Source organism: Glycine soja, chromosome 18 (assembly GCF_004193775.1).
Source record: "Glycine soja cultivar W05 chromosome 18, ASM419377v2, whole genome shotgun sequence".
Lineage (NCBI taxonomy): Eukaryota > Viridiplantae > Streptophyta > Magnoliopsida > Fabales > Fabaceae > Glycine > Glycine soja.
Genome location: NC_041019.1, coordinates 55,321,347 through 55,338,942, shown reverse-complemented (window position 1 = coordinate 55,338,942; position 17,596 = coordinate 55,321,347). Strand labels below are relative to the sequence as shown.

General features: G+C 28.4%; 1 protein-coding gene across 2 annotated transcripts; it reads right to left on the bottom strand.

Annotated features, from left to right (window-relative positions):
• Positions 1 to 115: 115 nt before the first annotated feature.
• On the bottom strand, positions 116 to 8,428 carry LOC114395473 (truncated transcription factor CAULIFLOWER A-like). 2 transcript variants are annotated; one of them, XM_028357263.1, is made up of 9 exons: positions 8,325 to 8,428; positions 7,945 to 8,166; positions 3,419 to 3,494; positions 2,585 to 2,649; positions 2,042 to 2,141; positions 1,835 to 1,876; positions 1,416 to 1,454; positions 1,169 to 1,314; positions 116 to 411 (listed from the first exon to the last, which is right to left on the bottom strand). In XM_028357263.1, exons 2-9 carry the CDS (start codon positions 8,127 to 8,129, stop codon positions 303 to 305), a joined length of 762 nt encoding a protein of 253 aa, XP_028213064.1. In that variant the 5' UTR covers positions 8,130 to 8,166; positions 8,325 to 8,428; the 3' UTR covers positions 116 to 302. The 2 variants fall into 2 exon arrangements, with proteins under 2 accessions (XP_028213064.1, XP_028213063.1); XM_028357262.1 differs by lacking the exon at positions 8,325 to 8,428 and having other exon boundaries at positions 7,945 to 8,301.
• Positions 8,429 to 17,596: the final 9,168 nt, after the last annotated feature.

Below are 17,596 nucleotides of genomic sequence, written 5' to 3'. Positions count from 1 at the left end.
CAAAAGGATGAGCTTTGTAGGGAAAAACTCTTGGGTACACATCACGTAGTGTGTTTCTGTGGTCCAAATGTTTTCTTTGGTGACTTGTAATTTAACTAGCACCAACCATCACGTGTCATTTGTTAAAATAACAGCTTAATACCATTGATTTCAAAATGAAGGGCACAGTTCACGATGCGAGAAGTTTGAGCAGTTATTAAGCTCGGCATATTAGCTATTCTAAGTTCTAGCATACATATATATAGTTGAGCCTTGCACATAATATCATATGTCACATACTTGGCAGAATCATGTCAGCCTAACTAGTCAGACATGCAGCGCAGCATCCATGGTGGGATGAGAGAATTGCCACTAGGGACTGTTTGAGCCTCACCCGTTTCTTCCACTGGTGTTCCTCCTTGCATTGTCTCACTGCATCATTTAGTCACTTTTATCATCTCAAACAACAATGTACTTAATGATTAATCAACTTAGCTATTTTTGTTTTCGAGGTAATCTTATTCGAGCTACAACTATATACTAAATGTACCTAATGAATCAAATTAGCTAATATAAAACAACCTGCATTATTTTTCTCATGTTAATTTATTAAATTTGTTATTGAAAAACCATTTTATTTTCGAAGCTTATAACAACGTGGGAGAAATCTAGGAATCTATAATTGACATTTGGACCATAAGATATTGTTGTTTTTGGGGTTTATGAGTAGGAAAAATAATGTTTATAGAGAAGCTGATAATATTTTATTAAGACAGCTCTATATAAATAACACAACGCATAACTGATACAACCTTATTTTTAAAAACATAATTTTAAATTTTTTTAAAAAAATTATAACCCCGCACTCCGCATTCAGCTGCTATGGGCACATTTGCATCAGATATCATCAAACTTGTTTATGGTCTATATTGTCATTTTAACTTATTACTCGTATAATCTCACACGTATACTTGCAATACTAATATTTGCTCAAAAGTATTCTGCCAGTGAAAAGAAAAAAAATCACCTGCCAATAAGCTGCAGTATTGAACGGTTTTTATTGCTTAGTTTGACATTTAGTATCCCTAATAATCATTTTAGCTAGAATGTACAACATAAGGGTTTGACAATGAAAGATGTTCCTTCACTATAATATCTGTGCTTTAGAAGAGAGAAGCAGGAAAAGTACCTGAGAGTTAGAGAAGGAACCAGTCTTTGTGGTGATGGTGGTGGTGGTAGCTGTGGAGAAGATAAGTTGAGTGTGGATGAATCAAAGCCTAGAGTTTCTGGGCCGTTGTGTGGACCTTCAGTCACTGTCTTCGCTTTCTCCTTCATCTAGTCATAAATGTAATGAAAAAATTAATTGCTTTTTCTTTGTACTTTTTTGTCTAGAAACTTTAGATTGAAATGTGACTAGAGGAATATGTGGCTTCTACCTTTCCTAGCCATCTGTTTTGCACTTGTAATGTCCTTGCCTGTCATGTCATATATATGCACAACAAAAATTTATCTTTAAAAATCCCAATGTTTTTTATTGTACAAACCTTCTAGCAGTCGGAAGAAAACTAATTAATTTCACTTCAGAAGCAGAAAGTTATTTTAATAAACTCCACTAACAATGATATCTAAGATTACTTTGGGCAGTGTCATACTATATCCATCCTTCTGGGGGACAATTTAAACTATAGTATATTGTTTATTGTTTATCTATATTAGACATTCTATTATATTAGAGAATTTTTCAGGGATATATTCAATGTCCCTAGAGCATATCATTTTACAAGCCATGCAGTCTAGCGAATATTCAATATCACCCTTAAGGCCTTTACCCACAATTACAACACAGACATTTTACCTTTTTATGCAGGTCTGAGACGGATTGATTCATAACTTGATTCTGCAAAAACAAATTGTTCAGTCAGGTTAAGATTGAAAAGAAAAAAAGTCATATGTGCTAATGTTAATTCTTTAATTTTTAAGATTAAATTTATTCTCTTTTGTTGTTGCTATATATCTTCTATCTTAATTATTTCTTGTAAACTAATGAAGAAGCACTCGTCACCTTTCTAGTTCGGATGCGCTTCAGAGATGTCTCAATCTGCTGCTCCAAACTGTGAAGCTCTTTCAAACTCAAGGGATCCAGATCATTTCCAAAGAAATTCCTATATTGAAGATTATATAAACTACATCATTCTTTTCCATTATATGTTGATTTTGAAGCATATAGCACGTAACTAGCCCTGTCAAGTGTCTGACCCCACAGTTTATGAAATCTTTTTAGGATAGATTTGGGCATTGTGAAATGCTATTTACATACACATACTATTATAAACACATTAATTCTTTAGTATTAGTATTAAAAGTCATAAAATTTTGTTAATAAAAGAAAGTATATTAAAAAAGTTGGTGTTACAAAGTATATTACTAGCCCTCTTCCTTCCAGATTATTCTTATGTTAGCACTTTATTTATATGGCTATGAAGACTGAAATGACCTTTGGAAAATGCAAGTTACTTTCAATTGGTGGCCAGACTAATTAATTGTGAGTGTGTGGAGCTCGTGCCAAGTTTACATGTTACCCATGAAATCTAAATAAAGTACGTACATTATGTTCCTCTCCAAGACTTCAACTTTAGCGGTGAGCTTGATATGTTCGAAAGACCAAAATCCCTACACAATCAAACGAGCTTCAGTTACTAGTGATTTTACTTACATGGAAAGAAGTATATTCATATTCACTTTCATGCATGCGTATAACAAGGACACATGGCTATCAGACCAATCGGGATATTTTCAGTACCTAATTTTTTTTCCTTGGATACCACCTACCTTGATTAAATGTTAAGTATGAATTGATAGTAATAGATATAAAGTTGGTTTGATAGTGAAAAAAAAATAAATTCTGGATTCGAGTTTCTCATCAACAAAAAATTAATAAATTAATTTATAATAGGTGTCAATAAAAAAATAAGAAGTGACTGTTAGTAATTATAACTGGGTAAAATACACTCACACGAGTTTAGTACTCGATTATCCTCTCATTTTTTACTTTACAATGACCTCATATAAATTGAGGAATCCCTTGATTGAGCTAAAATAATATATAAAACTAAAAATAATGCTCACTTTATAAATTAGTTTTATGAAATTAAATTAAATCATAAATTCAAATTCTAATATAACATCTGCGTCTATCTTAAATTTATTGATAGTTACTTATCATATTATCCACATACTTACCCGGTAGTATTGAGAAAAATTGGATTCCTTCATTGATTAGATATGATTAGATATAAGTGTGGTGTGTTGGAAAAAAGTTAAACTCTTAATATATCCCGTATCTATAATTTAAACAAGGATAAATAGCTAGCTACTAATGTATTAGGAAACTGGTTGTAAGATATCAAAAAGAAATTATATATCTAAGATCATGAAGTACCGGTGATTCGACATTGTTAGCTCCAGCAAGTGCTGTATGGCTACATCTCTCGTAACGTTCAAGGAGGTCTTCCATGCTGTTACACAAGTCAATGAAAAACTATAAAACCAATAGAAAAACTTGAAAACTCGTAATTTTGTTTTTCTCTATGAAGTACTAAAAAATGTTGAGGACATTGGAGAGGAAAATTAAACACATTCAGCAAAAATTACATCAAACGGGCATGTAATTTGGAAAAATAGTTAATTAGTTAATAAGCCTATGCTGAGCGGAATATATATACAAAACCACAGAAGTAACCCAATCTATTCAAATAATTTAACGAGGATAAAAATAAAACAAAAAAAAAATAGTCTATAAGCTAACTTATTTTTCAAATTTGTTTATTTGAAAAAAACATTTTAAAACCAGTTTGATTCTAAAAATGATTTAAAACTGATTCAAAACAAATTCAACTATTTAGATATAAAATCAAATAAGTTAAAATGATTTAAAATTAGTTTGGTTTGGTTTTCTTCAACCCGTTTTTGCACACATTAAAGATAAGTAATATAATAGATAAATAAAAAATAATACTATAAAATATTGTAAAAAATATATTTAAACAATATAACTCGTAATATTTTGCATATTTAACTTTCAAACATATACAAGAGGGGGAACTGTGAGTTCTTGAAGAGACTCATAGGATACTAACCAACGTATTTGCTAAACTTTAATTTGAGTTGGCACTTATATACAGAACTCCTGATTGTTGGAGTGCAGACTACCACGCATGCCAACTAATTGAAGTCGAATGTTCGACCAACTAGTCCTGTGGTTCAGCCTATAACTACGAACCTGTGAAGATTCTAAAGATGTTTATCGAAGATTTTCCTTTTTTTTATAAATTAAATCGAGGTATAATCCCTACAAACAAAGCACTGGTCAAGTTGAAAATCGTGATTCCTAGATCAAAACAACTACTTGAGAGATTATAAACTAGTAGAAACTTATAAGTTAGTTAGAAGTTATAAAATTAAAGTTGTAAGTTTATAAAAATATTTTGCGATAAGCTAATAAGTTAGTTCATAAATATTAAATAACATAAAGAGATATATTTAGTTAAATGAGGTAAAAAAAAATTACAAATAAAATTAGAGAGAATATAAATGAAAAAAAAATTAATTTTTAACAAGTTATATTATTTTAATAAGCTAGTTAAAATAACTTATAAATTAAGTTTTAAGATATTAAAATAAACTCATATATCAAACAAATTAAACTATAAAATATCTTATGATCTAGTCAAACTAGTTTATAATACTGTTATTTTTTTAAACAAGATTATTTTTCTACATCTATTCTATTAGAATTAGAGTAGTATTTTTCATTCCTAATTTCTATATTCCAATGCCAGTTTTACAAATTCGCTTTCAAGATTCCCAGTGTCCTTGTGAGATTTGCAATCCACTTTACCTCACTTATATATATAGAATGAACAATGTGTAGTTTATAGCATACACACGATTAATAAGAAATAAAATGATAATTTTAAATAAATCTAATAAATAAAATTACAATTATCTCATATTTATTCTTAAGTTATTAAGGTTAAACTTACAAAACTTGATTTTACCTTATTTAATTTTATCTATAAAATTGAGTTTGTTTGTTTATTTCAACAAACAAACTTGAGAAATTTAATGAGTGAAATTCAAAAGAATCACAAATATTAAACAACTCATGCACCCACCTATGTACTCAGAAGCAATATGTATATAAAGATGTATTTATCTTAGGCTGAAAATATGTATCCAGTCCATTAATAAACTGTTGTTAGCTAGGTTCTAATAATTAATCTTGAGAGAAAAGAATCTAGTGGTCGGAAAATAAACCTTTTAGTGCATTTATAGAAAGTGGCAATGATTAGACATGGAAGAGATAACCCATTACTCTTTTTAATTAGAATGTCTTCCACTTAAGAATTGCAACAAGAATTAAAATAAACCTTTCAGTGTTTTGATCTGATTTCGGGATTTGAGAAGTAGGGTAAAACAATCTGTTGTTTTCTGTTTGTTATATATAGTATATAAAAGATGAAAGGATAAGTGGTAGTTTTATACCCTACAAAGTGATAATTGAACTCTCGGGTAGGATCCATTGTCTCTCTCATGTCATATATTAACTTCCAAACATAATTAAAACAATGCAATTATAGAGCTTAGAGTCTTTTGTCTATCATAGACTCGTACAACTGTTGTATTTCCTTAACTCTTTTTTTTGTCAAATTATATATATATATATATATATATATATATATATATATATATCAAATTATATTTTCCACCAGACCACTATCATTTGATGACCCTAACCCTAAAGTCATCAAATCAAATTTACTATGCAATCAAATCAGATGTTGCAAATTTAAGCTCCTATCAAATCCTCTACAGTGGTTCTGCATGCATGTTCTTTAGTAGCTAAGTTTTAATCACTGGATAATATAATATTTATGAACGCATTAATAGTTTAAGGATAAAAAACTTGTTAAGTTAATTTTACAATTAATATGTACTTATGAAACAAGGTAATCTTAATTTCTTATGATCTTAGGTACTTAAAATAACGATATTAATCTTTAAAAGCAAATTTAAGTATTAAATATCATAATAACATGAGTTTTAAATTTAAAAAAAAATTTGAAGAGTTGTTTCATACTAACATCAAGACATATCACTGATCACCAAAAAACCCTACTGTTACGTACACTACTTGCGAATGATTTTTTTTTTTTTTTGGTCGGAGTAATTCTGTTCATGATTCTATCAAATATTAAATATGAATATTCTTTTAGAATTCTCGAACATGATTTCTTATAGAAGACATCTTTTCTTCCACCAGACTCAGATTCAGTGTGAATTTATTTAAGATTAAAAAATAATAATTTTAAAATAAGTATATTTTTTAAGAAATGGATAAGATTTGTTTTTTTAAAACAAGTAAAAAATTATTTTTTAAACAGTAATAGTTTAAGCAAACACACTAAAAAAAATAAAAAAAAAATTATTTTATTAAAAAAACACTTATTTCAGTAAATAGATTTAAACAAACTCACTTTTTAATTTCATGGTAACTTACAAATGAGTTACATAAAATATTATAATGCTTTTCATTCATAAAAACTAAAGATAAATATAAAAGAATTTATAACAGTTCACGCTCAATCAATAAAAATCATTTATATTAGATGATTTGGTTTAATCATACTCCATTTGTATTTAAAAAATAATTACGGTAGGTTCTGTCAAAACATAAAAACTTCCGGTCAGGCTATGTTTTTCCTATTTTTATTGAAACCAGAAGTCCAGACTCCAGAAGCCTTTTTCAGATATTGTCTGACTACTTTTGTAAAATCCTAAAACAAAAGATACTGTTTTGCGTCACCCTCTTCCAACAGTTACATACAAATAGTATTACAAAATAGTCATGGATTATATTAGAGCTGTGTCTGGTTCTTGGTTTGCACATATTCCTATACATTCAAGCCCAGAATCATGCCTTTTGACACTTTGGTTAATCGTTTGAGACTGCATCAACAAAATATATTTCTTGGTACGTTTGAACATACATCCGTTTAAGGTTACAACAACTACAAACAAACACACACACATTTATAGATTGTGACCTCTTATTACCCAATGGATCAAAGTAGCCATGTTACTGGGCTACAAAGTATAGAGCATAATATCACTACCTTCCAAAAGGTGACACAAATCTCTAGGGTGATATCATTTTGTTGGTTAGATTTCATCGTATATTAATATTAATAGAAAAATAACAAGGTGATTGACTTGATATATATAGTAAACATATCCACAAATATACGTCTTGTATATCTATAAATAACCAAGAAACCACACGCTGACGCAGACATATAAAACTCTCATGTCTACAAATGCTAAAAAAAAAAAACATTTAAAGAGGTCTTTAAAAAAGTAATAAAAAAATCTTCCATTACGAGTTTATTACTTATGACATAACTATATGTGATGAGAGAAAAGTATATATCTAGGATTGTGAAATACTTTTTTGACCAGACCAGACAAAAAATAGACCTTTTTTAAATAATAATAAAAAACTTATCGTTGAAAACAAAGCATAATTGATAAAGATAAAGAAAAAAAAAACCTACAGCAAGTAGTAGTACTGAATAGTGAATGCTACTATTGTATTGGTGGAAACTTTCTTTGGCACTATAGTTCAGGGTAAGGTGAAACAAAAACACACACAAACAAATAATAAACAAAGAAGAAGATGAGCACAGATCAGATAGAAAAACAAGAAAAAAAATTAAGAGTTAATTATGATATGTGTTAACAAATATTAATTTCCATAACCAGATGAGTGATATATAGCAAAAGAAAGTAGGAAAAAAAAGTGCGTGGATCCAAAACAAGAAAAAAAAATGAATATATAGAAATGATAAAACCGAAAAGGAATAAGAGAAGAAAAAAAAAGGTGAGAAATGATGAACGAGTAGGAACCTGCGTTCAGAGGAATACTCAAAAAGTTTGCCTTTGGTAGAAAATATAATCAAAGCAACTTGAGCATCACATAGCACAGAGATTTCGCTGGCTTTCTTGAGAAGTCCCGATCTACGCTTGAAAAACGTCACTTGCTGGCTTGTTTTGTTCTCGATCCGCTTCAGCTGAACCCTACCCCTTCCCATCTTCTTAGTGCTTAATTCTCCCACGTAACTAGCAATTCTATGAAAGCAGCACAAATAGAAATAGCTAAAAAGGGTAACAGGAGGGTTAAGGAATAAGTACATATAAAGAAGGTTGTTACTTGTTAGGTTGTGTTTTGTATAAAGAAGGAAACCCTAGCTAGAGAGGAAGTAGTAGAGTGAGAGAGTGGTATTCACCTGAGCAAAGCAAGACCGAGAAAGAGAAAACGAACGCGAAAGCAAAAGAAGTGGAGGGTGTCTAATAATAGGATAGCATGGGAATTTCCTTTTTCTATTTTTGAATTGTGAAGGAAAAAAGAAGAATAAGAATAAAAATTGGGGAAAGGAATGAGAATTTAAGGTACGATGCGTTGTCGAGTTGTGATTAGTTGAAGGGTTAAGGTACAATGCGTTGTCGAGCTAGAATTGAGCAAGTATGAGAGTGTTGATGTCTCGTGTTGACAGGGCGTAACGTTGGGAGACGCTCCGTACGGTTATGTGGGTCCCATGGATAAGTGAGAAACGGGAAACGGGAAACGGGTTTTTGTTGTGTTTATGGCACTCTCATTGGTTGACGGCGCCCCCTCACTTCACACTTCCCTATTTCTCTTTCCCTATAGTATAGCCTAGCCCTTTCTTTAATTTCTATCCAAACACTCTCTGTTTCAACATATTATAAGACTTTATTTCATTTTTCATATACATTAATTATTTTTAATTAAAATTTCTTGATTTTCTTTTTCTCTTATGAAAATTAAAAAACTTACATTGTTAGACTTTCAATAAAGTTAAGAATAAATTTAAAAAATACTATATTTATAAACCAACATAATACTAATAATTAACTTTTTTAATAAATAGAATTAATCAATTATATCTTATAATTAAAAACCAAACAACAAATCAAGAGAACATTAAAAGAAGAAAAAACAGTTGTCATTTTGTGAGGTGTATGCAGAATTCTGGATATCAACAATAGTATTATTTTAGGGTTATTAACTCTTTTGTCTTCATCGTGAATTTCTGTTTTTAATCTCTTGTCAATTTTTTAGTGACTAATTTTAGTTCTTGAAAAAACTGTTTCATTTTTTTCTCTCAAAAACACTTTCATTCCGTTTTTACTCTCACAAAATAGGAGCAAAAATGGAACAATTTTTTTAAAGAGACTAAAAACAATTTTTTATAATTGAAACAAAAAGATGATAAACCCTATTAATTCTTATTTCATTTGGAGTTTATTTTTCACTTTTTGTGTATATGTATTTGTGTGAATGTGTTATTGTTTTTTTAAAAAATAATATGTTAACATTACATTAACGTGTGTTTTGTTGGTTCACACGTCCTATTCGGGAAAATGCTTGTTAAAAAGCATTTGTAACTAGAAGGGAATTTTAGTTTATAATTGGGAATTTTAGGTCTTGGATAATTAGTAATTTGGATTTTCGGGATTTGTTTAGAATAATAAATAACTTGATTTATAAAAATGAAGTTAATATTGTTTTTGTTACTTTGTTTGGCCTCTTGCTAGCTTGTGGCTCCGTCACTAAATTCGTCTAATTTCCTATTCATGTTTGGCTTATGTCAATCAGATGCTATGGAAAGGGATTAGGTCCATTTTTCACATGTCAATCAGATGCTATGGAAGGGACTAGGTCCATTTTTCACATGTCAATGGAATCTTTATGTTCAAAACCCCTGAGTTGTGTTATTATTTTTTAAAATATTTGGAAAAATAAGTTGTGTATTGCATATTGCATGTGTGTTAAATCACGTTTGAAATCAAATAAAAATAGCTTTGAGGTAAAAATACTTTTGCAAAAGGATTATATATAACCATTATTTTTGTTTTCATTTTTTTATACGATGGATCTGCATTAGTACACAGAATATAATAATTTCAATTTCAAATTAAACATGCATTTATTTGTTTGAATTTATTATCTTTTTGTTTCTTAAAATTTTAAAATTTTTGCTTTTAGTCCTAATCTAAATTAAATTTTTATTAGTTACCACTTTTAGTCCCTTTTGTTAATTAAGAGTGTTAACTATCACACAATATATTGACAATTCATTAATTTGTTATTATCAAATATCTAATAGGATAATTATGTGTAATCTTTTTTTAAAAAAAACATGTTTTTTAGTCTTCATAATCTTGTTTGAACATGTATAGTTTTAAATCCCTAAACAAATTTTTGGTCTCTATTATTAATTATATTACCCCTAATTGATGATATGATAATTACATTGACAAACACAAGAACTCACACATCATTTACTTATGTCTATAATTTTTGTAATTTATATTTTTAGTTCCTTATTTTTTCACGACTTAATAGTTTATAAATATATAAGAAACTAAAAATATTATATATATATATATATATATATATATATATAATTGCACAAATTTTTCATATATGACTAGTTGATATGGTGACAAATGTTAACTCGTTATCAAGTGCATCAAATTTATCATAAGTAGTAAAGTATTTGAAAGTTTGAGTGTTGAATCCACACGAAATTTGTTTGGACTTAGATTGATCCATACCCAAATTAAAAGTAATAGATAAGAAATTTAAAATAAAAGATGCAGAAAAGATAAAAGATAAAATAAAGATTTAAAAGAAAAGATAAGAGATAAAAGATAAAATATTTAAATTAAAATATGAAAAAGATAAAAAAATAGAAGATAAAAAAAAGATAAGAAAAGAAAAATAAAAGATGAAGATGAAGATAAAGAAAGATAAATTCAAGATGTGATAATGTCGGGACTTAGCCTGCTTTATTTGTCTAAGATGTATTATTTTAGATTTTTTCTCTATCAATTTAGTGATTTTTTCCTACACACATCTGTTAGAATATTTTGTCCCTGATGTCACATGATGACAAACCTATCTATCTATCTCCCAAATGTCTTTGTAAAGACCCGATAGATAAGATGCTTGAAGTTGTAATTCTAGATGTTTGCTTTGATGCATAGACATAATGCAATCACCATATGTCTAACAATGATTTTATTAAGATACCTCTTCCCTTTAGTTCTATTAGAAATTATCCTCTATCGAGCGAATAATCCTTAAAACTGATGCATGTAAGAGCTTTCTTGTATTTTTATTAAGGATTACTCTCTATCAAGCACCTAACCCCTGAAGATGGTGCAATGATGAATGATACATGAAATTAAAATAAGAAAGGATAATAGGAAAGAAAACACTTGTTTGCATTGATAGATATGAAGTGTACAATACATCTTTTGGCTTTTTAGGCCTGTCAGACCCTAACTAAGAGTTTAGTCTCTCATAGCCATAAGGAGCCTTACACTTGAAAAGGGGTTTAGAAACTAATGGAAGAGAAGGGATGGAAAAAGAAAGATTTCCCCTACTAGAGACACCCAGACAGGATGTATTCATAAGAGAGCTCTGAGTCTCCAGGGTGGTGTGTTTTCTCTTTGGCTTAACTTTCTTTTTATACCTGTTGGAGTGGACTTGGACCTGATGCCAAAATTCTTCTTTGTTTATATTTTTTATATTTTTTTGGATCTTTTTTACTTTTAATCCCTCATTTTCATACTTGCAAATCATAAATAAGAAAAATATAAATTCCTATAATTTAATCCAAAAATAAATGCTAAATAAATATTTTTAAAGATATTTTCAATATATTTTATTATAAAAAATATCTCATATTTAGCGGTTATCAAAATTCTCCAAATTAAAAATTTTGTTTGTCTTTAGGCAAAAACAAATATGAGAGCAGACTCCAAATGCTCAAACACTTTCCAAAACTGTAATTTTTCAAATTCCCCTTAGCTGGACCTTCTTGCATTTGTCATTATCTTACAATGGAAGCACAAACAAACCTTGAGATAGAATTGGTTAGTAGCATAAATCAATCAGGTCGACTTGCCTCACTTTTCCTCACAAGGTTTAGTATTTCCCTCTGCACACAAGTGTCTTTGGTGAGTGTTTAAATTTCTACAACTTGCAATTAATGTTCCCAATTTTTTTCACTTCAACTCAGTTAAAGTTATCCTGCTTACACTTGGTGGATCACTAAGGGCTTGTAATGTGGCTTGGATAATCAAAGAAATTATGGTTTTTCTAGGATTTCAAAAATTAGGGTTATAAGAAAGCATTTATACTGGAAAAACTTCCACTTATTCAACCTAGGGTTATTTGTTTTTCAGCCTCAATTTATTATTCTAACAGCACTTATGACACCTATTTATTTTTTGCCCTTATTATTCTTCTCTCTTTTTATTCTTTCTTCTTCTTTTTTTCTTTTTTATTTTTTTTTTCAGGAAAGAAACTTTGGGCTTACAAGCTTTTTTTAGGGCGCCTTATTGTGTGTTGTTTTACCTTCCTGAGACAATTTTTACCTTAACCCTCCGCCAAATAAGGGGCATATCATGATTAACATCCTTATGCTTTCTTAAATCCTAAAATAAGGTAGGAGATAATTAAAGTAGGCTTAAGGGTTTTACAAAAAACATTATTATCATTTTTTACTTAAATAAGGTGCAAGGGGTAAATTATCATTAAAGGTTGACTTTTTGGCTAAGTGGCGGAAAATAAGAAGAAACAGGGCCTTGATAATTTTCACCTCATGTAATTAATCTAACAGTTTAAGAATGATGCTAAATCAGGAAATTAAAAACATACGTTCTCTCACAAGTAAGTTTCACACAACTCACCGGGACAAAACAAAGTTGTTGGCTTACCACACCATGATTTCTTTCAAACAAGCTAACCTTTTCTCTCTTTGTTGTGATTCATACTCCACTACTTGAACTAACACTTACCTTCATGGAACCAACATTTTCACAAAAATTGGTATGCAACATTTCAAGTGTTTGAGTCCTTCAGAAAAAGCTTTGACAATGACTTTGTTAACTTGTTGGCAAGTGTACCAAATTGTCACAGGTATTAAAGTACTCGAAAGTCCGAGTGTCGAATCCACAAGGACTTTGTTTGTACTTAGATTAATGCAAACCCAATTTAAAGCAATAGATAAAGAATTTAAAATAAAGATAAAAAAATAGATAAGATAAAGATTTAAAGATCAAAATAGAAGATAAAGAAAATAAGAAAATAAAAGTAAAAGATAAAGATAAAAATATAAGATAAGAAAAATAAAAGATAAAAATAGAAGATAAAAGAAATAAAATCAGGACACGATAATGTTGAAAGTCTGCCTTGTTTGCATAAGATGTATGAGTTTATGATTTTTCTTTATCAATTTAGGTGATTCTATTCTACCCACATCTGTTCAATTACTTATCCATGATTCCTCACGATGACAAACCTATTTTATTTATCTATCTTCCAAATTCTTTTGCAAAGACTCAACAAATAAATTGCATGAAGGATGAATTCTAGATGTTTGCAAGAATGCATGGGCATAAAATAATCATTCTATGCCTAGTAATGACTTTCTTATGAAATCCTTTCTTTTTGTTCTATTAAAAGTTACCCTTTTCCGAGTGTCCCCCTAAAACTAATGCATGCATATTTTCTCTAAATCTTACTTAGAAGTTACCCTCTCTCCAGGGTCTAACCCCTAACATAATATAAAGATGAATAATGCATGAAAATATAAACAGAAAAAATAATAGGAAAGAAAACACCGGTTTGCATTGATAAATATGAAATGTACAATACATCTTTTGGCTTTTTAGGTCTGTTAGGCCCTAACTAGGGGTTTAGCCATTTATGGCCATTGAGAGCTTTAAAATGGATGGGGTATAAGAACTGATGAGATAAGAAGGGTGAAAGAAAGAAAGGGAGTAAATGAAACCCCTACGAGAGGGGGTTCAGTGGTGTGTTCTTTTCTGCTTGGCTTGACTCCATTTTTATATTTGTTGTAGTGGACTTGGGCCTGATGCTAGAAATCTTCCTTTCTGATATTTTTTGGATTTGTTTTGCTTTTAATCATATCTTCGTGAGACTTCTTGATATTTTGGATATTTTTTAATCTTTTTCTCTTTTAATCTCTCATTTTCATATCTGCAAGCCATAAATAAAAAAAATATCAAATCTTAATATTTAAGCCAAAGTCCACGAAGAACAAAGTATGAAGAACAAAGTCCACGACAACAGTGCCAAAAACTTGTTAACTCGATGACAAGTGCACCAAATTTGTCACAAGTAATAAAGTACTCGGAAATCCGGGTATTAAATCCACATAGACTTTGTTGATGCAAACCCAAATTACAAGCAATAGATAAAGAATTTAAAATAAAAAATGCAGAAAAATAAAAGATAAGATAAAGATTTAAAAGAAAAGATAGAGATAAAAGATAAAGAAGATAAAATATTTAAATTAAAAGATGATAAAGATAAAAAAGTAAAGGATAAGAAAAATAAAAGATGAAGATGAAGATAAAGAAAGTTAAATTCAAAATGTGATAACGTTGGGACCTAGACTTGCCCCTGATGTCTCAGGATGACAAGCATATCTTACCTATCTATCTCCCAAATGTCTTTGCAAAGACTCAATAGTTAAGATGCATGAAGTTCTGATTCCAAATGTTTGCTTTAATGCATGAACATAATGCAATCACTCTATGTCTAACAATGATTTTATTAATATACCCCTTCCTTTTAGTTCTATTAGAAATTATTCTCTTTCGAGCTATTAATCCCTAAAACTGATGCATGTAAGACATTCCTTGTATTTTTATTAAGGATTACCCTCTGTCGAGCACCTAACCTCCGAAGATGATGCAAGAATGAATTATACATGAAATAAGAAAGGATAATAGGAAAGAAAACACCTGTTTGCATTGATAGATATGAAGTGTACGATACATCTTTTGATTTTTTAGGCTTGTTAGACCTTAACTAAGGGTTTAGTCTCTCATAGCCACACGATGCCTTACACTTGAAAAGGGGTTTAGGAATTGATGGAAGAGAAGGGATGAAAAAAGAAAGATTTCCCTTGCCAGAGACACTCAGACTTAGATGTATTCATTAGCGAGAGCTCTGAGTCTTTTGGGTGGTATGTTTTCTCTTTGACTTGACTCCTTTTTTATAGCTATTGGAGTGAACTTGAGTCTGATATAAAAAATCTTCCTTATTTATATTTTTGATATTTTTTGAATTTGTTTTTGCTTTTAATCTCTCATTTTCATATCTGTAAGTCATAAATAAGAAAAATATCAATTTTTATCATTTAATCCAAAAATAACTACTAAATAAATATTTTTAAAGATATTTTTAATATATTTTTATTATAAAAATATCTCATATTTACCGTTATCAACAAATCAGGTAAATATCACACATAATCATTTAATGGGAATTTATATTTAATGACAAAGAGCAAAACATTAATATAGGAAAAGCACAATAACAAAAAAAATTAAAAGTTTTGTTTATAAATGTGAATTTTGCTAATAGTTTAAGTACTTAAAACATATGTAACCCAGAGTTTTTTTTCTACCTTTTTAATATTAAATATGTTTTGTTAAAAAAAATTAATCAGATTTTGATTTCCGTATTTTTAAAATTTTATCCTTACTTTTATATAAAGAAATATTTTTAGTTCTCGCTGATAATTTGACATTCCATTATTTTTCTTTTCTCTATTTCAGTCAGCAATAAAAGGAATAAAAATATTCGCTGCCCTAAATGAATCCCCCAAAAACTGGAAGAAGCGACTCTGCACTGCTGCCATGATTGTGACTTTGTTATCATGCGTCTTTTCATTTATCAGCTTTATGATTTCTCTTATGCCTTCTGCGTAAACAAACCATTTGTACTCAACTTATGAATCGGGCATACTTTTATTAGCCAAACACGACAAGAAAACAAGTGTTGTCTTATTTTGATACTATTTCAGTATTTTGTTAAGTAGGTGAGAGGAAGTGAATGAGAAGAAATCATTTTAAAATTATTAGATCTTATTGTATTAGATTTTGGTATTCTTTGATTAACAAAATAGTGAGAGATCCAACCTGATGATTATATATTCAAGGAATAAAATTTTCTATCCAGACTTTTTTTTTATTTCTTTGTGTGTCTTCTTATTTCTTTTTTATTTCTCTTAAATCAAACATATTTACTTATCATTTTATTTCTCACTTTTTTTTATTTTTTTTATTTCTCTCTTGTATATTAAACATAGCCTTAGGCTATTTTCAACTAGGATACTTTTTTTTTATGGTTTAACTATTTATTTGATTTCTATAGTTTCATAATTTATATATTTTAATCTTTATAGTTTGAAAGTAATATTTTAGTTCCTATAATTTATATTTTAATTTTCTTTTAATCTCTATAATTTAAAAGTAATCTTTTTAGTTTTTATCATTTGCATCTTAATTATTTTTTAATTTTTATAGTTTGAAAGTGCTATTTTTAATCCTATATTTTATATTTTAATTCTCTTTTAATCTTTACCATCAAAGTATGAATAATATTATCAATTAAAATTAACTATAAAAATATTAGCAAATAATTCATAACTAATTTATTGTAATATAATTTTTGTAATAAAAAATAATTGATAATTTATAACTAATTTGTAGCTAATTATATATATATATATATATATATATATATATATATATATATACTAAAAAGGTAATTAAAATACAAATTATAGAGACTAAAAAATTACTTTTAAATTATAAGGAATAAAAGAGAATTAAAATACAAACAAAAAAGGACTAAAAAATCATTTTTAAACTATACAGATTAAAAGAAAATTAAAATATAAATTATAGAAATGAAAAAAATTGCTTTTAATAAAAAATATAAATTATAAAATTATAAGAACTAAATGAGTAATTAAATATTTTTTTATTAATTTTTATACGCCTTAAATAAATTGTACTGTTACATGTAATTTTTTTTTTTTATAGTTTAAGCAATTTTTCTTTTCAACTCTACAATTTTTATTTTATTTTATTAAATAAGACCTATACATTTCTCACATTTCTACATTTCATCAACATTATTTTTCCCTTGTTTTGTACCTTCAGGATCCCACACAAAATGACAAGCACTGGTTCTTAAGTAATCAGATCACCTAGTGCAGTAGTACTTGATATGAACAGCCTCCAACAGTTGGGTCTTAACTCTTAATGAGATGATGTGCTGAATAGGAAGAACCAATTTTAACAACACATAGAGATCATCTTAGTAAGTTTATCTTAAAAAATTTAAAATTAATAGATATTCATATAAATTAGATTAAAATACATTTTTACTCTTTTATGTTTTTAGAATAAGTAAAAATATCCTTCTAAAACCATGATTATTTTTTATTTTTAGACATATGGAGTTCACTTTGTATAAAAATTATGAAATTTAATTAATATTCGGATAAAAAAAGAATCATTAACATGATAAAAATTATGTTAAAAGTATTTTTAATTATTTGTTGAATTCACTTTTCACGCCATTTTCATCATATTTATAATCTCTTTTAGTTTGAACATAGATTGAGTTCTATATTTTTTA

Excerpts from the sequence above, each read along its gene's own strand:
- LOC114395473 (XM_028357262.1), bottom strand. The coding sequence starts at position 8,231 with ATGTACTTATTCCTTAACCCTCCTGTTACCCTTTTTAGCTATTTCTAT. Across the intron at positions 3,495-7,944 it reads GAGTATTCCTCTGAACGCAG|CATGGAAGACCTCCTTGAAC; the intron begins GTTCCTACTCGT and ends CTTGTGTAACAG. Across the intron at positions 2,142-2,584 it reads GTCTTGGAGAGGAACATAAT|GAATTTCTTTGGAAATGATC; the intron begins GTACGTACTTTA and ends TCTTCAATATAG.